Source organism: Aquarana catesbeiana, linkage group LG02 (genome assembly GCF_042186555.1).
Source record: "Aquarana catesbeiana isolate 2022-GZ linkage group LG02, ASM4218655v1, whole genome shotgun sequence".
In the NCBI taxonomy this organism is placed as follows: Eukaryota; Metazoa; Chordata; class Amphibia; order Anura; family Ranidae; genus Aquarana; species Aquarana catesbeiana.
In genome coordinates this window covers 162,067,435-162,087,009 of record NC_133325.1, presented here as the reverse complement: position 1 = coordinate 162,087,009, position 19,575 = coordinate 162,067,435, and the positions used below count along the sequence as shown (strand labels likewise).

The window sequence follows — 19,575 nt, the reverse complement described above, 5'->3', positions numbered from 1 at the left end:
ATCACAACTAGCTCCATACGTTTTATTGGGAAGGGTTCTGCTGCCGCGGTGGAGAAATCTCTTTAGAGAGTTTTAACTAATTTTGCCCAATTTTGACAAATTAAGGTAACAGCCAGAACAGGGCAAACAGCAAAAAATTGTTAAGGTGTTAAGGAGGGATTCGAGTTGTCATTCAGTGGAATTCCTAAAGTGGTTCTAATGCCTTAATATTTTTACATTTTATGCATTCATTGAATTAAGATAAAAATTGTTTAAGCTGTTTAAGCATTAGTATCCCCCCTCACTCCCTCTTTTACTTACCTGAGCCCTCATTCAATCCAGTCCTGTGCTCGTCTGCAGCTCTTCTGTCTCCTCACTTCCTGGTCTCACAGGCTTTGCTGAAGCAGCGGTAGCTATTGGCTCCCGCTGCTGTCAATCAAAGCCAGTGATGAGGAAGCAAGGACGGGGCCGAGTCCCACTGTCTGTGTCTATAGACGCAGACAGCGAGGTTCAGGAGCGAACCCACACAAGTGCCTCCATAGCAAGTGGCTTTTGATGGGGGCACTCACCGAAGGGGAGGAGCTAGGAGTATAACTCTGTCTGTTTTTTTAAATAGAAGCTTTAAAATCACTTTAAAAGGTAACAACACTCTCTACTGGCCTAGTAATTTCCCTACTAAGGTGGGCCACTGACAGATCCATGGTGGGTAGAGACCACAGTTTAACTAATTTTCTCTCAACCAGTAACATATAAAAAAATGCTTAGGTCAGATCCAGAACCATTCAGGGTGCTTTTGTTCTGCATAGAGGAATACCTTGAATAGCAGGTGTAGTGGGAAGGTTTTTCAGCTGTAGAAGTTCAAGACTCACAGCTGGAGACAGCAAGCTAATTCTCCAGATGCAGAGTAGTATGTACCACATTCATAAGGACCGAAACAGCACATCTGAGGTTATGGCAGGAGACGGCAGTTCTTCAAAATCTTATCATTGAGAGACTGCGGGGACTCAGAGTCAGGGATGGACGCTGCAACTGGTGACCCAGCCTCTTCTAAGGCTGTGTAGAGATCAGACATTGACTCTCTAGGGGAAGGCACAGAAGTGTACTTAGAGCCTGTGGTCAGCAACGCAAGGAATTGGGTACATTTGGCCACATAGTCTTGTGTGACTGCAGTACAGGCCCCTAACAACAAAAGCTGGGGAAAAATGTGAATAGACTTTTCCAAGCAGAACTGAAGAAAAGTTGTCCATCCTCCTAGGACACTAGCAAAAATGGCAGGCATACTGGAGGTAGGAGAGGTTAGTAGCTAGTTCCTTTTTTTTGTTGGGCCTGTTAGCAGTTGTTGCTGTTTCCCATCCCACAATTGAATTTCTCTTAGCCGTCATGACAGAATATGACTTTATGCGTTCCTCAATCGGTGAGAAAGAAAATAGGATTTTTGTACCCTTTGTAAAATCCTTTTGTTAGAGTCCTTTGAGGTCCACAGGTCCCACCACTCTGTGATTATGATCATGTTCTAGGTACTGCTTTGCTACAAAACTGAGATATGCTGGGAATAGGTGGAGTTTTTTTGTGCTAGCCTACAATATTTTTCTTTGCCAGTGGCCAATCCTCCTGAAGGAGGCAGTATAACCAGACAGTATACAGAATGACTTCCTGTGTCCGTGTGTCCCTCGATTGATGAGAAAGAAATTCAGTTATTGAAAAGTAAAACTATAATACACACTGGACTGTGCTTGTCTTGTGAAAAATACAATCTACCTTCAATACCGATGACAGTTGGAACACTATTTAACCATAAATTTTAAAAAAGCCTTCTTTCCATTGCGTACAGAGTATGTTTAAAACCCATGTCCTTTTTTTTACCCTCTGTATCCCATTCAAGAGATTTCCTTTCATTTCTGTCCCGTAGACATAGCAAGTGAAAGGGAAATAAAAAAAAGTGTTTTCTTTAATTATAATTAAACTAAAATTACAGTGATAACATATACCTGTTCATTGACTGTGAGAGGCGACTCATGTGGTTGGAGTGTTCCAGCATCCATAGTGGTAATGGAATAGATATTACTCACACCTTCTGCATGCTGAAGAGAAAAACATTACATGAAGACTTTAGTGCAGACAGGCTCCATTCACACCTGAGCATATCGATTTACTGGCATTTTTCGGGTGTTTTTTTAAGCTTTTCTTGCAGCTTTTTAAAAGCGTTTTAGACGTGTATTACAAGCGTTTTACAGCTTCAGGCATTTTTGTTTAGCCAATAGAAAGCACCAGGGGGGAGGAGAGGGAGAGAAAATTAGAGGTGGAGAGCTGCTATTTGAGCGTTTTACAAGTCAGGCATTTCTATTGAAGTCTATTGGGCCAAAACCGCTTGTAATCTGCCAAAAAAGAAGTTCATATACTTCAGGCGTTTTCCTTCAGGGGACAAAATGCTCATATGTGAACAGGGGCCACTGACATTAATGGGGTTTTGCTTGTTGGGCGTTTTGGAGCTTCAGAGCTAAGCATTTTACAAACTGAAAAAAGCTCAGGTGTGAACAGGGCCATAATGAAATCATATTTATTAGTGTTGCCTGTCAATTTTACAGCATCTGCAAAGGGTTTTCTTTTTTCCCGTAGGCGTTCCTTTACTTCAACAGCTACACCAATCACCAAAAGTCAATATTTGCCAGTTACAAAATCTAAGTATTATTCTGTGCATCCTTGGTGGCCAAGTATTCCAAACTAAAAATCCCTTGTGTGCATTACATGTGCACCTAGCATCAAGAGAGCATTATGCATTGATACACAATATAGAACCCAGAAATCCTGGCAAGGAGCCATAAATTGATTGAAATGCTTGTCATTTTTTCTTTGAGTTACGATATTTCAGACTAACGGTAAGCTTGCCGCCCTCTGAAAAGCAATCTGAGTTGGACTGCTTTTCAGAGGGTGGTAAAGCTGCCTGGCATTCAGGACGCGCTACTGCCTCCTGTTTTTAAATTGCTAAATGGCAATTTTACATTGTGGGACCAAGCCGCAACTGCAAGGAATCTGTTTAGCTCACGTTTGCAGTGCAGTCTCATTGATCTAAACGGATGAGTTTGACAGGTGCTGCAGCCCGAGTTAAAAATGCCGCAGCCACGAAGCAAAGTATTGCAGGTGAAGCATGTGTAAAATCCTATCAGACTGTAATATGAGGATTTAGGTGGTGGCTGGGAGGCGGTTGTGGGTGGGTGCAGCTTGTTTTTACAGCTCCCTGGCTGCCGCTGTGAAAGAGCCCTTTCAGACACATGGATAAAGCATCCCTGGAAATTCCTAAATCATACAGTGAAGGTAAATTGATCAAAGATTCTCTCTTTGTTATAGTATCAAAAAGATAAGGGTGACAGAAAAAACAGAAAAAAAAAAAAAAAACACTTACAAAATAAAATGAAAATTGCATTTTGTCCCTAGGCCTGATTCCCTTTACAGTGGCCAGGGATAGGCAGATATAATAATGAGAATGGACACTAATGCCCCGTACACACGATAGGATTTTCCGACGGAAAATGTTCTATGGGAACTTGTTGTCAGAAATTCCAACCGTGTGTAGGCTCCATCGGACATTTTCCATCGGAATTTCCGACACACAAAATTTGACATCTGGATCTCAAATTTTCCGACAACAAAATCCGTTGTCATAAATTCCGATCGTGTGTACACAATTCCGACACACAAAATTCCATGCATGCTCCGAATCAAGCGGAAGAACCGCACTGGCTATTGAACTTCATTTTTCTCGGCTCGTCGTACGTCTTGTACATCACCGCGTTTTTGACGTTCGGAATTTCCGACAAGATTTGTGTTACCGTGTGTATGCAAGACAAGTTTGAGCCAACATCCGTCGGAAAAAAAACATGGATTTTGTTGTTGGAAAATCCTATCGTGTGTACAGGGCATTAGACATCTCCCCACCCTCAACTCAAGTGCAGCTAAGAGGTTTTCCCAGTTCAGTCTATACTTCAGGGGTTATGAAATAAAATTCACCAAGGTCCAATCAGTAAAATGTTCTTCTTGTGGAGATCCAAATCTTATGTTTGTGCTATGACTCAGATCCTTCACATCATGGCATAGTAAAATGCAGCATTCAAGTGCGTAATACTGTGTACCTTTTTTTCTTTCAACTTTACTGAAATGTCAAAGTTACATTTCATTCATTTGTATGCACTGCAGCTCAGCTGCGGTGCATAGTAAAGTTTTGTGCACAGAGCAAGCTCCAGTCCGTTGCAGAAAAATGCACACACTATGCATTTCTTGCACTGCCTGCACTGTTGCAGTGTAAACAGGGCACACAGAAAAGAGAGACCTGTGTTCTAGTACAGAAAAACAGATCTCTGCACACATGTAAACGAGCCCTTACATCAGTGTCCTTTCTGTCCCCCCTTCCCTTCACATTACCGCCCCCCCCCCCCCCCTTTACATTGGTGTCATCAGTCCCTTCTTTACATCTTAAACCCCCTCCCTTCACATCACAGACCCTCCTTTTTACATCAGTGCCCTCAGTCCCCTCTTTCATCACAGCCCCCCCTTTAGTTCCCAGACCCCCCTTCACTTCAAAGACCCCCTTTCACATCACAGTCCCCCCTTTATATCAGTGCCCTCAGTCCCCCATTTCACCATCAGCCTCCCCTATACATCAGAGCCATCAGTCCCTTCTTCACATCAGTTAACCCCATTCTTATAGTTACCCTTCATATCATAGTACCCCCCATCTTTGCATCACAGTCCACCCTTCCCATTACCACCCCACTTACATCAAAGCCCCCCCTTTAAATCACAGTCCCCCGTTTACATCACAGACCCCCCCTTTACATCATAGACCCTTTACATCAGTGCCCTCAGCTCATCTTCACACGTCTCCTCCTTTACATCACAGTCCCCCCCTTAGATCCCAGACCCCCCTTCACAGCACAGACCCTCCTTTACATTACATCCCCCCTTTTACACCACAGCCCCCCTGTCCCCCCCTATACATCACAGTTCCCCCTTTACATCAATGCCCTTAGCCGCCCCTCTTTGCCTCACAGGCACCCCCATCCTTACATTACAGTTCACTTCACATCATTATAGTCCCACCCCATCCTTACATCACAGTCCTCCTTTATTATTACCACCCCCCCTTACATCACAGTAACCCCTTTACATCACGAACCCCCTTTACATCACAGACCCCCTCCTTTACATCACAGACCCCCCCTTCACATCACAGTCCTTCCCCTTTACATCAGTGCCCTCAGTCCCACCTTTACATCACAGTCCTCCCTTCATATCAAAGCCCCCCTGCCCCAAAAAGACCTAGGCTCCTGGACCAACAATGTATTCTCTTGGTTTAGGAGATGCAATATGTTAAAAATTAACGTGATGCCAAGGCTTCTCTATTGCCTCCAAACACTGCCTGTTTTCCACGTGCCTTTTTTTAGATCTCTGCGGTCCGCTTTCATTAAATCTAGTCTAGTGGGGCAGAGCTTCTTGGATGGGCAAAGGCGTTCTGACTAGGGCAAAGGTAAAGGGTGGAGTAGGGTTACCTGATCCAGCCTATTACTACACTGTGGTATATATGACCATGGTAATCAACTGGTGCAGACACAAAGATTATAAACTATGGGTCCTACTTGAACAAGGCTGCTTCCCTGTCCTTCTTTCGGGACATCCATGGGCCAGGCAACAGATACCTAGATCGCTCATTACTCATCCTCTAATAGGGCCAACGCTCCGCAAACTTGACTGGCTCTTTTCGTTGTTAGACAATGGAAGTTTCCCTTCGCCCATGACTCCTATCATAGGATAGAGTTCCTTTCTGGGCCAATACGATCCAGTGTTTCATATCTGGATTGCAAAGGGGGTAGTGCATGCATCACAGTTTATAGCTACACAATAATGGAAACCTCTCTCGACAATCTCCTCAGCTTGCGGAGTACCGTCATTAGACACTTGGCGCCAACGTTCATATTTTTTGCAATCTCTGCCAAAGGCACATGAGTTCCTGAGGAACTTAATACCTTTCGAGGAACTGTGCTGTGAGGAAAGACCTTTGCAGCATTCCTTATATTACCGTATGGTTATGAGCGTGGCCTCCAGTGGTGATACAAAATTCCTCTTGCCTGGGAACGTGATTTACAGCGTTCCTTTACCGAGCATCAAAAAGACAGAAGTTTATTTTTTGTGCATAATGCATCTCTAATCTTCACTTCAATACAGGGCATTTTCACCCCCTTCCTGCCCAGGTCAGTTTTCAGCACTGTCGCATTTTGAATGACAATTGCGCGGTCTTGCAACACTGTACCCAAACTAAATTTTTATCATATTTTCTCCCACAAATAGAGATTTCTTTTGGTGGTATTTGGTCACCACTGGGTTTTTTATTTTTTACGAAACAAATAAAAAAAGACTGAACATTTAAAAAAAAAGATTTTCTTCGTCTCTGTTATCAAATTTTGTAAATAGGTAAGATTTTTGAGGAGGAGGCATTAATATGCAGCACTGATGGGCACTGATATACAGCTCTGATGGGCACTGATGGGCAGCACTGATGAGGTGGCAATGACAGGCATTACTGATGGGCACTGATTGGCATCCTTGATAGGCACTGATTGGCATCCGTGGTGGGCACAGGTTGGCCTCCCTGGTGAGGTCTAGTGGGCATCCCGGGTGGGCTCTAGTAGGCATCTTTGATGGGTCTGCACTGATAATCAATACGGTGATTATCAGCATAGACCCCCCCTGTCAGGAGAGCCGCCGATCGGCTCTCCTCTACTCGCGCATTGTCAGCACGAACTGAGGAAAACCGATAAACGGCACTTCCTGGTTACGATGTGACCAGCTGTAATTGGACGCAGCTGATCACATGGTAAAGAGCCTACGTCATAGGCTCTTTACCAGGATCAGAGATGGTGTGTGTTAGAGTGACACACCACCGATCGCTGCTCTGCGTGCCCTAGCGCAAGCGGCTTATTCTGCTGGACATCATATGACGCCCAGTCAGGATAACTTTGCAGCCATCATTCTGCTATATGGCGGGCGGGAAGTGGATAAAAATCAGGGGATATCCTATAAGATTGTCCCCAGGTGGTATAGAACCCCGCTAACACTTGCAAAAATTTTCCCTCAACAGAATCCTAATTGTTGGTGTGGCGACACTCATCTGGGCTCCCTCCTCCATATCTTTTGGGAGTGCCCTGCACTCCGAACTTATCATAGTTATAGGCTTTGCCAAGCTAGACTACCCTGCTGTCTTTCTTCTCCACCTAACGCCTATGTCCAGAAATAGATATAAAAAATCCCTGCTACTCCATCTTCTTAATGCAGCCAAATCCTTCATTTCGAGTAATTGGAAAAAATCTACCCCCCCAATGCTTGGGCAACGGCAGGGTAAATGTCATTCAGACTATGGAAGACCTTACTGCAGCCCTCAGAGACAATACTGAAGACCAGACTAAGCAATGGTTCTACTGGGAAGACTTTAAATGCTCATCCCAATACAAACAATGTAACGTAGTATTTTTTTTTCTTCATTCCTAGGTGGAGCCCTTTCCCTCTTTTTCCTCTCTATCCTCCCTAAGTCTATTTTCTGTATTTCTCAACCCTCCCCCCCTTTGTCGTAGAGGTGATATACCCTCTGTTATAAATATTCGGGAAAAACTTCTGGAATTTCACTGGAGGCCAACTGCTGTACATCTTATTTTACTTTTGTACATCTAATCATACCAAGATCTGTACATGTACTCACTTATATATATATTGAATATAGGCCTGTATTCTTACTGTATGATACTCCATCTATGCTGTGACAGCTCATCATTTGTTTTTGTTTCCTTTTTGGTTGTTCTTTGTATTGTTGAACCTTTCTGATTAAATAAAAAATGTTAAGAAAAAGTACCCCCTGCCCCTTTTATCACAATGCCCCTTCATATCACAGACCCCTTCACATCACAGCACCCCCCCCACCCCACCCCTTCTTTGTCCTACCTTATACAACAGGGCAGAGGGCTGGAGGCATGGATGGTATGGTTTGAGAGCAAGAGCTACCCATTTTTTCATGTTAAAGGCAGGTTAATGGTTGCTTTTGACTGCCCAATGTCTTAGCAACCAATCACCTGCTTGTTAACTTGCTAAGTCCCACCTTCATCTACCTCCCACATTCTGCCCTGCCTTGAGAATGACAGCGGCAGGCCGGTGGGGACACTCAGGCAGCTATTTGAAAATGCTGCAGTCCAGGCAGGACTGCTACTTGTGAAGCCTATAGGGCTATTCACCTATGATACATCTGATAGAATCATAGTATGGCGTGCCATATTAACACTCACTGTATTCATAGGATGAATGTGCAGCAGGAAAATGTGGCAGCCATTGAATTTTACCAAGTATAGATTTTAAACCAGCAGGTAAATTTTCTGTATTTACACAGTTTCAGCACTACACGGGTTAACTCATTTTATTTACACGTAAAGAAGCAAGGAAATAATCACCCACCACCCCCATTTTCTAGGAATAATCATACTTAAGGGCTAGTATCAATATAGCAAGGAAGGAGGGGGGGCTTTAGCCTTTCCCCTGCTACACTAATTTTAGTCTATCTGACAGATCAAAACTGTAGCATTTTTATTATCTCCTCTGCAAGACATGTGAATGCTTTATATCAGTTTTGGATTTGTATGGATTTCTTTGAGGGGGGACTGGGAGATTGCAGTGGCTACCCCTGGGACTTTTTTTTATATCAGCCTTCATATTCACCAGCATTAGTGTGGGTTCTCCTAAAAAAAAGGGATACCCTTCCCAAAGTATTGATGTGTATTGGGTTCTTAGCCACCCACAGTACACAGAAGGGGGTTCTGACAGGTGAAGAACTTAGGTGTCACCTACCTGCCCTTAAAGTTGGCCACCCCTCCCTGGTGAGCTAAATATAGGGGTATCCTAACTAGTTCACTGTGTATGTGGGTAAAAAATATAAAAACTCATAAAAAAATGTTATTTGTGTAAGTTATACTCATATTTAAACCCCCTTGCAGTTTCCTGCAGCATTAAAAACTATGCAGCTGCCAGGATCACAATTATTATTTAACCCAAAGCTGAGCGATGAAGAGGAGGGATCCATGATCCCTTCTCTAGGATCCTGAGGATTGAAGGAGACCAGCACTTTGTGTTAAATACATACGGTAATTAGGATTTTATATATTTAGTAAAAAAAAAAAAAAAGTGTAGATTGCAAAAAAATAACATGAAATTGACCGAACATGGTTTCTAGGAGAACTTCAGAATGCGGAACAAAGGAGTACACTGCAACAAGGACCACATGTATACCACATACTGTATACTACAGCTATATTCTATATCTTTGTAGTGGTCATTTTTGTACCCAGAAATGTATTTTGCAGCAGTGTATTTACTCTAGCTATGACACAGGTAGGGAGATTTAGATCGGTGCTATCACAATATTTTTATTTTTCAAGATCATATTTTTTAGGACAAGGGAAATCATGAAATGCACTGGCCCAATGCTGCTTTTTTCCAAATACACAGAGATAAGATGGGCAAGTTCAAGCATCAACATTTTTTTGCATTTCTGAATGCAAATAATCAATCACAAATTAGTCAAACTTTTTTTTTGAGATACTACCCTATAGCAGTTAAAGAATGCAAACTTAAATATTGTGCAACACAATAAACATATTAAGCATCAATATTCAAAGAAGACAATGAAATAAGTACATTTTGAAGCTTTACATAATAATGTCCCTTTCCTATGAATGTTTTCCATATTGTTACTGCTGCATTCTTGCTGATCTATTCACTGGTAAAACCAGGTTATGCATTAATATAGCCTAAACCTGGCCATACACAGATTGAAGTTTGGCAGGTTCAGCAGGAACTGGCTGAATTTCAATTCATGTATGGCCGTTCTTGTTGTGATATATTGATTGACTCCTCCTGAATGCGACTTTTGGTATATTTTTGCTCAATCAGCAATTCGAGCCAATTGGCTGCAGTGCTGATCATTGGTGTATTCTGACAGTGGAGCAGACCCACTGCCAGAATACAACAGACCCACTGCCAGAATACAATAGACCCACTGCCAGAATACAATAGACCCACTGCCAGAATACAACAGACCCACTGCCAGAATACAATAGCACAGTATGGGGTTTCCTTCATTCATTTTGAATGTGTGGATGGGGGAATTGATTCTGTTATTTCTGGTCAGCCAGCTGGCTTATAAAAAAATGATCCATCTATGGCCAGTTTAAAGGCGAAGTACAGCCAAAATTCGTTTGCCAGTACTTCTTCTGTGGATCACAGGAGTGCAGTTCGTTCTGCACTCCTATGACCCATTTTAAGCAGACAACGGGCTGAAGTCAAATAGCCGGTCCAAGCTTGGGCAAGATCATGACAATAAAGTCAGGATCTGCCCACATGCCTGGACTGGCACCCGGCTCAGCCTCTCAGCAAGCCACTGAGAGCCTGAGCCGGCCGCTCCACAGCCCAGTGCTCCAATTAGGGGGCAGAGCATAGAGTTGATAGTCACCAGCTCCCTGCTCAGGGAGCCCTGAGAACCGAGCGATCAGCGGTGTTCGATCACTCGATTCTCAGTGTTAGAGCCGGCAGGGGACCAATACAGCATTGTAATGATGCAGCACCCACCTAGGTAAGTATTAATCAGAAAAAAAAACAAAACACACTTCTCTTTTAAGGAACAAAACAACTTACCTATAAAAATATCTGGATGATGTAACTTGCATATGTCTTTGCAGGCACACAAGTCCTATAACTTCCATGTCAGCTCACAGGAAAACGTATTGTAGGACTACAGCAAAAAAATAAGTAACAAGAATAATAATGTTAGTAAAAGAATAAAATGTGTGTACTTTTTACTGGTGAAAGGTATATAAACAAACTGGCATATATCTTGTAGACAGCAGACACTACCTGGTTGTTTCATTGTATATGTTTTATAAATTACCTTTCTTTTATTCAGACAGTACCAACAGCAACATATGGGCTTATGACATTACACGCACCACTTTTTAACACTGCAGGCTCTTTGGCTTGGATTCTTGTCATGCAGCTCCAGGCTTAGCTACCTAGTTAGTCACTAAACTGGTACAAGCATGCAACAAAGGAGACCTGAGGAGTGTGCACCCCCATCCATCATGCTTGTTCCAGGTTATTGACTCACTAGGTAGATAAATCTGAATGAGAATCATAGCATCTGTATATTTAAAAATTTAAAGTTTATTTATTTATTTTTTTTCTTAATGGCTGTTCAAAACAACAAATGTTAGAATTCAGAGGATAGGCAAATAGTTCAGCTTAATATAATAGCTTTGGTAGTAAAATAATAAATTGTTACAAGGTCTATACTTCTAGACCAGAAAATGAATGAAGGGATAAGTGAAAAGCAAAGAGGGACATCGAGATTTCATTTGAAAAGAGGGTCATCCAGATTTCATTTGAAAAGAAGGACAGTCTCCCAAAATAAGGAACAGGTGGAAGCTATGATTATGTGTAATGGGGTGTATCCCATTTAGAGGTCGACCGATATGGGTTTTTCTCTGGCCGATGCCGATATTTAGAAATCGCGGTGGCCGATATATGATGACGATTTTTTTGGGCCGATATATTAGGCAGATTTTTTTTTTTCTTTTTTTTTTTCCCTTCATCTCATAAAATCTAACAGTTAGACCCCTTTCACACTGGGGCGTTTTTCAGGTGCTTTTGGGCTAAAAATAGCGCCTGTAAAGTGCCTGCAAAACGGCTCCCCTGCAGTCTCAGTGTGAAAGCCCGAGTGCTTTCATACTGAGGCGATGCGCTGGCAGGATGTTAAAAAAAAAAGTCCTGCAAGCCGCATCTTTGGAGCGGTGTATACCGCTGCTCCACCACTCCTGCCCATTGAAATGAATGCGCAACGCTGCCGAAGCACCTGCCAAGCGTTTCAGCAGCGGCACATTTAACCCCTTCCTTGGCCGCTAGCTGTGTTATAAGCGCCCCGCTAGCAGCCGAATAGCGCCGCTAAAATGACGGTAAAGCGCCGCTAAAACTAGCAGCGTTTTACCGTCAACGCCTGCCTGCTTCAGTGTGAAAGCAACCTTAAGTAATAAGTGATACAGAACATTTTTTACATTTAAACATTTATTAAACAAAACAAACCTCCAATCAGTTCACTTGTATGTATAATTTAGATTCAAAAAACCTATATTTTAAATATTAAATACACAAAAACCAGGTAATCAAAACTTTTGGATGAAAAAAAATGGGCTAACTTTACTGCTTAGTTTTTTTTTAAATTCATTAGTGTATTTTTTTTTTTTAAATTGCGTTTGAAAGACCGCTGCGCAAATACCATATGACATAAAATATTGCAACAACCGCTATTTTAGGGTCTCTGCTAAAAAAAATATATATATTGTTTGGGGGTTCTAAGTGATTTTCTAGCAGAAAATACAGGATTTTTACTTGTAAGCAACAAGTGTCAGAGAAGATTTAGTCTTTAAATGGTTAAACTGAGAACTCCTACACACAGAGTTTAGCTCATTAATAAGAAGAAACATTGTATCTCTTCTTGGTTCTTTTATCAGACTTGGCAGGCTGCCCAGAGAAGAGAGAAGTCGCTCCACAGAAAACTTCAGGCAACTTGCATTGACTTCTATTACAGAAGTCATTTGCAAGTCCCGCTGAAGTTATAGGTTAGAAGTTTTTATCAGCACAATCGGCCGATGCCGATTAAGTAAGAAACTCCAAATATCGGCCGACATATCGGTCGACCTCTAATCCCATTTCCTGCACTGCCTTCTTCATAGCCGCTGGATGCTGTCTTCCAGCATTATGAGAGTTAACGGCAGCCACTGCTACTGAGAAAAGTGACACTGCTCATCTGCCCCCTTCTTCCCTCTCTGCCATTTATATTGATTGTATTGCTATTCTCTCTAATTGCATTGCATTCAGTGAATGTGTGATTGAGATCCTGCCATTCAACAGCTTTGCCTCCATTTACAGAATGTATGATGTATTGTGTGGTAACAGTAAGGCTGCAATCATACCTGAGAATTTCAAAGTCGCGCATTTTTACCGCGATTTTGCACAGGTCACCAATTTAAAAGGCAGAAAAACGCCTGTAATCTGCCCCAAAGAAGCTCATGTTCTTTTTTGAGCTTAGGGCGTTTCAGACGTTGGCTTCAGATGACAAAACGCTCATATGTGAACAGGTGCCAGGCGTTTTTTCAGGCGTTTTATGAGCTGAAAACGCTCAGGTGTGAATGCAGCCTAATAGGAAAAAGATAAATGGAAGAGAGGGTATAAGGTAGAAGGCAAATATCACAACGTTTGTTAGTAGCAGTAGCTGATGTTAACCTTCACATCGCCAGGAGATAGCCACTCTGGACAGAATTTGGTGACTATGAAGGAGGCACTGCAGAGAAGATTTTTACCAGTAATTGCTGTCTGCAGGTAATGGGATACACCATTACATATAAATAATGTGCTTGGTGGTGTATCTTCTTCCCCACCCCCCAAAAAAATAAACTTCAGCTTTAAAGAGTATTTTACCCCAACATACTATTTTCTTGATATGTGTATGTTGTATCATGTACTCCTTAAAAATATCCTGTTCTCTTTGTATTTATTCCTTGTAATCCTGCCAGTCCCACTGATTTCCTATTTCAAAGTGAGCATGCTAGGCATAAAAGCACATCCTTCACAGCGTAGTCAGTTTTCTGGCTGCGCTGGGAGCACAGCCTGCCTGTCTTACTATAGTCAGTCTTGTGCAAACCCCCCCCCCCCCCTCACCACCACCACAGCTTTCCACTAGGAAGATCAGTGTACTGTTGTGTCTCTGCCTCCTTCTGACACACCCCCTGCAGTTTCCAACCCCACCTCTCTAAGCCCCTTATGCTGCAGTAAATATAGGTTATGTGACCACTTATTAAAAAAAAAAAGTGATTAATAATGTGTGTGTGTATGTAAATCTATCTCAATTACCTCTGATCTGTCACATCTAGGTTCTACAAAGCAGACCTTTTCCTTTTTATTTGACCTGGACAGACTCAGACATGAGTAAACAGATGCAAGTCCAATTACATCTAGCCACCTATAGACTAACATGGAGCTTCCAATCAGGTCTGCCTGAAAAACTGACAGGCAGACCTCATTGGACCAACTGTATGAAATGGCGCTTAGAGGGTTGACACATGATTACATGAGTACATGATTTACAATGGTCAGCTTTTATATATTAAATTACTACCTTTATCCCAAAAAAGGAAAAAAAAATGGTTTCTGTAACTGCTCAAAAGGGGTTGCTGGAGTTTGACTTTAATTTGTTAGTCACGTATGTAAAGTTCATCTACATCTACTAGTACATCTAACACTGCCTTCTCCAGACAGTGCTGTTTTCCAAGCTCTTCCTGGCTCTTCTATAAATAGAGGATGTCAGGGACAAGATTTAGACAAGGAGCAGGGGTGTAACTACAGGGGTCGCAATTACGACCTGGCCCCATGCTCCAGGGGACTTGTGCGACTCCCCTGTACACCTGGACAGGAAGGGCGGCATATAAAGGAACCAATCCTCCTCCATTGTCCTGCTGCAACAACTGAAAGCCTGCTTCTCCTCTCCCTCCCACAGGCATTCAGCAGCTGCAGCAGAAAAATGGAGGGGATTGGTTCCTCTACATGCCACTCTTACTGCCCCTGCTATCCAGCTTTCCCTTCTTTCTTCTACCCCCAGGCCCCTGTGTGCTCCCCTGCTCCCCACCCCCCCATCTCTGAGGCTGAGGATGCGGGCCTTCATGGTTTCTTGCACCAGGGCCCTGAAGGTTCTAGTTACTCCTCTGACAAGAAGTACAGCGGTGGCAAAAATTGTGGACACAAATTTGAATGTTTTTGAATTTGGCAGACTTAAAGAAAATGTTATTTTGCACCCAATGCAAATGTTTATATGTCAGACAATGTAATGCTGAATTCAATACAAAAAACTGAATTCAAATATATGCAGTACAAAAATGTTACGCTCACTTTAGTCTAAAAAAGAAACACAAGTGTGAAGACCAGGCCTTTTCTGACACTTTTTGTTTACATGCAAAAATCAGCTTTTCCTTACAGACTCCATGGCAGCCAATGTGTGGGTTAATCTCGCCCCCTCATACCTCATAGGACCCATCTCCCATAAATCTTTGTTCCAGGCCAGAGGCCGTGTTCTTTTTTGTCCTCCTCCTAGGACCAAGATGATGTCTTACCTTTTTATGAAGTTTCCCAAAAATCCAGGCCTGATGGTGCGCACGGCGATACTGTGGTTTCAAAATGTTCCTCTCTTAAGTCCAGCAATCCTAGCTATTAGCAGGTGGACACGGGCGATAATATGTGATGCCATGAAAAACTTACTAACCTGGCCATTGGCAGACTAGCGGCAATGTAGCCAAACATCCCAGCTATTAGCAGGAGGCCTTGTAAACTCCCTGGTCGTGCGGTGGGTCGAGCAGCAGCTCTCAGTCCCAGGTCTGGTCGGGATCGAGCCGTGGTGGTGGTGATGTATTTGCTTTTCCTATTAATATGGCAGCCGTGTCTCTGTGTTATGTATCCCCTTGTTGTTTTTCCAGGCTCCGTTTTTTTTCTATGGCCATGGCGGCTGGAACGCTTCTGCATTCTAGCTCACCACTTCAGGAAGTCGCTGGGTTCTGTCTGCGCATCGCCAAGCCTCGAGTGAAACCGAGGCTTGGTTCACGCATGTGCAGTTCCGACAATACGGTGGCGGTCGCACAGGCGCATAGCCTCCGCTGGGTGGTGACGTTCCCGGTGCAGGCACACCGCGGTGACGTCATCAGCAGCAGCCATTTTAAATAGCTGTCAGTTCTTTCATTCCTGGGGTTATACTGCAAGCCTGAGCGGCGATTTTCCCCAGGAATCCTTTGGCTTACTGCTGGTAAGTTCTTGCAGGCTTGATGCATGGCAGGCTTAGTGGTTCATGCATGGCTGGGGATATTGCAGGGGTCTCATACATTCCTACTGATGTCTTGCAGCCTTATCCTATCCTAGTTTACTATGGATGTGTCACCTGTGGCCAACCCTTACGCTGCAGGTATGATGGCTGTCTCCTCTGCCTGTTTTGTCTGGGTTAACTTATTTAAAAGTTTTTAACTCTTTCTTTTCCACTCAGCCCTGGTAGGTCTAAACACCAAAACACAGCACGCGAAGATAAAGACCTTCCTAGGTCTCAACACCGTCACTTCTCTTCAAACTACAGACGCCATAGATCATCCTCCAGGTCTAGGCACCACAGGGAGGAGCCCAAATCCACATCTGGGTGACATGCTCACTGCCACTCCAGCAGTTTTGAGAGGAAGGCCTGCTGGGGATGCGGGGCCCAGGTCCCCGAAGACAAGTCGCTCTGCGAGCGATGATTTTCTAAAGCCGCAAGAGAAAGAGAGGGTGGAGACCAACAAGTGGAAGCACTGGTCAGAAAGGTGATCCGGGAATCCCTGAATAAAGTGGATTCTGATCGTACCCAAAACCCTGCTAGCGACACCATGTCAGTCCCTAATATTGGTGATCTTGAGGCTCCAGGTCCTTCACAGCCAAGCCATTCCTCAATTGAAGCCTCAGACAGTGAGGTGGAGGTAGATGACCCTGGTGCAGGTTGTGAATTTGCCCTACTACCACAGCTGATCAAAGCTGTCAAAGAAGCTTTGAGATGGGGAGAGCCAGTGAAGGCACCCTCCAAACAGAGGAAGTATTTTAACCTCAAAAAAGAACGCCCTAATTTCCCCTTTTTGGGTGAACTCAGGGTGAAAATAATTACCGATTAATGGGGTGGTGTTAAAAGGAAGAATTCCCTGCTAACAAAGGTATCCAAGATGTACCCATTTAAAAGCGAGGATGTTAAACATCTGGAGTCGGCTCCTCTGGTTGACACAGCCCTAATAAAATTGGTTAAGCACGTCACGCTCCCACTGGAGGATACTGTATCCTTTATGCCGAGTACACATGATCGCACATTCCGACAACAAAATCCATTTTTTTTTTTCCGACGGATGTTGGCTCAAACTTGTTTTGCATACACACAGTCACACAAATCTTGATGGAAATTCCAATCGCCAAGAACGCGGTGACGTACAACGCGCACGACGAGCCGAGAAAAATGAAGTTCAATAGCCAATGCAGCTCTTCTGCTTGATTCCGAGCATGCATGGAACTTTGTGCGTCGGAATTGTGTACACACGATCGGAATTTACGACAACGGATTCTGTTCGGAAAATTTGAGATCCAGATCTCAAATTTTGTTTGTCGGAAATTCAGACGGAAAATGTCCGATGGAGCCTACACACGGTTGGAATTTCCGACAACAAGCTCCCATTGAACATTTCCCGTCGGAAAATCCGACCGTGTGTACGCGGCATTAGGGATGGCCTGGAGAGGAAAATTGATACTAACCTCAAGCGGATCTACATTACAGCGGGGATGACCTCTTTCTAAAATGATGGAAATTTGGATGGACGACGTAGATGCCTCTCTGAGGAGCATCTTGGAAGAAGTGGCCAGGAGCTCACGTATTCATGAACTAAGGTTGGCGGAGGCTTTTCTGGGTGAGGCTTCCCTGGACATAATTCACCTGGTGGCTCGGATCATGCTGTCATCTGTCACGGCTAAGTGTACTATGTGGCTGCGCCCGTGAGTAGCTGACCCTGCCTCCAAGCAGGCACGGTGCAGGATTCCCTCTAGGGGTTCGCCCCTCTTTGGGAACAAACTGGACAGTGCCATCACCCGTGCCACAGGGGGCAAGTCAGGATTCCTTCCCCAGGATCGCCGTCTCCTAAACCAGAAGAGAACACAGCCCAGGCAAGGTTCAGATTGAGTGAGGGATGCTCACCGCTATAGGCCTGGCCATAAGTTCAGGAAGACAAGGAAGAAAAACCAGCCTTCAGGCCAGATGTTTTCAAAAGGGGCATTTTCCGGTGGACGAGAAGCCCCTCATTTTTTTTTGATATTGCGCCTGCCCAGATAGATCGAGTCGGAGCTCGCTTACTTCTTTTTCAACACGTCTGGGCAGCCTTGATTAAAGATTTTTGAGTCATCAAATCAGTCCTTTCAGGTCATGCCTGGACATTCAGCAGCCCACCCACTCTCCGATTCATTTCCACATCATTCCCTCTTCCGGAAGAGAAAAAGCAAATTCTCCTGTCCTACACAGATTCTCTGGTAACTGCAATACCAGTTCAAGCCAACGAAAGGTTTCAAGGGGTCTACTCGCCCCCTTCATGGTGTTGAAGAAAAATGGCTCCTGGAGGCAGGTCAGGGACCTAACCCACTTGAATTCTTTTATTAAGAAGGAGAAGTTCAAGATGGAGACACGATCCATCAAGCAATCCAGCCAGGTGATTGGCTCGTGTCTATAGACCTGAAGGACGCTTACTTCCATGTCCCGATAGCGTCAGAATTCCAGAAATACTTCGCTTTGCTGTCGATCAAATCCATCTGCAGTTCCCCTGTCTCCCCTTCGGGCTTACGACATCGCCTCGTGTGTTTTCAAAAATCTTGTTGGCTGTCATGGCTTTGATCAGCACCAGAGGTATCCGTCTGTACCATTATCTGGATGACCTGCTCTTGTTATCTCGGGACAGGGAGCAGTTGCTAATCCACAGATCCCATGTCATCTCCACTCTACTCAAGTTTGGTTGTCTACCGAACCTGGAAAAGAGCCATCTAGATCCTACGCAGTCCCTGGTATTCCCCGGGGCACAATTCAACACTATCAAGAGCACCATCTCCTTACCCCTGGTAAAAATCCCAGTGATCCGGGACAGAGTTCGGCTTGCAATGTCCTCCTCATCTCCGAGCCTCTCAATGCCTAAAGATCATCAGCACCATGGTGGCAACAACTCCCATGGTAAAGTGGGCTCAGTGGAAAATGCAACCCTTCCAGAAGGGCTTCCTCCAGCAGTGGAACCTAGGGCTTCGGGATCACTCTAACCTTACCATGTGGGAGAGCCTTCCTTGGTGGTTACAACAGAGGAACCTCCTCAATTGTCACTCCATTGCACCTGTGTCTTGGATCATCATCACAACAAATGGCAGCAACAGGGGCTGGGGCGCTCTCTGCTTGGCAGAAGTAGCCCAAGGCATATTGAGTTTTCCTTCTCAGAAGATAGTCTCCAATGTTCTGGAACTCCGGGCAGCATTCTGCGCCCTACAGGCCTTTCACCACTTAACAGCAGGAGCCTCAGTTCTCCTAGGACTGGACAACACAATGGCAGTCTCATACATCAAGAGACAAGGGGGTACTCGCAGTCTTTCCCTGTTGAAGGAAATAGAGCCCATCATGACCTGGGCCCAGAAGAACCTGGTCAAACTGACAGCTGTCTATCTCTCTGGAGTCCAGAACGTTCAGGCAGATTTTCTGTCGAGAGTGTCTCTGGACAACAACGAGTGGACTCTCCACCCCAGAGTCTTCAAGTGGGTCCTGTTCCTGGGAATCATTCCAGAAATAGACTTGTTCGCCTCCCCGTGCAACTTCAGACTAGAGAAATGCTACATGAGGTCTCGCTGTCCCCAGGCTTTCGGGGTCGATGCTCTGACAGACCATTGGTGGTTCCACAGGGC

General features: G+C 44.2%; 1 protein-coding gene across 1 annotated transcript in view; it reads right to left on the bottom strand.

Moving 5' to 3' along the window:
- POU6F1 (POU class 6 homeobox 1) overlaps nucleotides 1-19,575 on the bottom strand; it is a 209,991-nt gene that overhangs the window by 101,591 nt on the left and 88,825 nt on the right. Inside the window, exons 2-3 of the mRNA XM_073613711.1 lie at nucleotides 10,699-10,795; nucleotides 1,968-2,060 (exon numbers count right to left, since the gene is read on the bottom strand). Coding sequence (XP_073469812.1) covers nucleotides 1,968-2,021 — 54 coding nt within the window. The 5' untranslated portion in view covers nucleotides 2,022-2,060; nucleotides 10,699-10,795. The remainder of the gene's footprint in view (nucleotides 1-1,967; nucleotides 2,061-10,698; nucleotides 10,796-19,575) is intronic.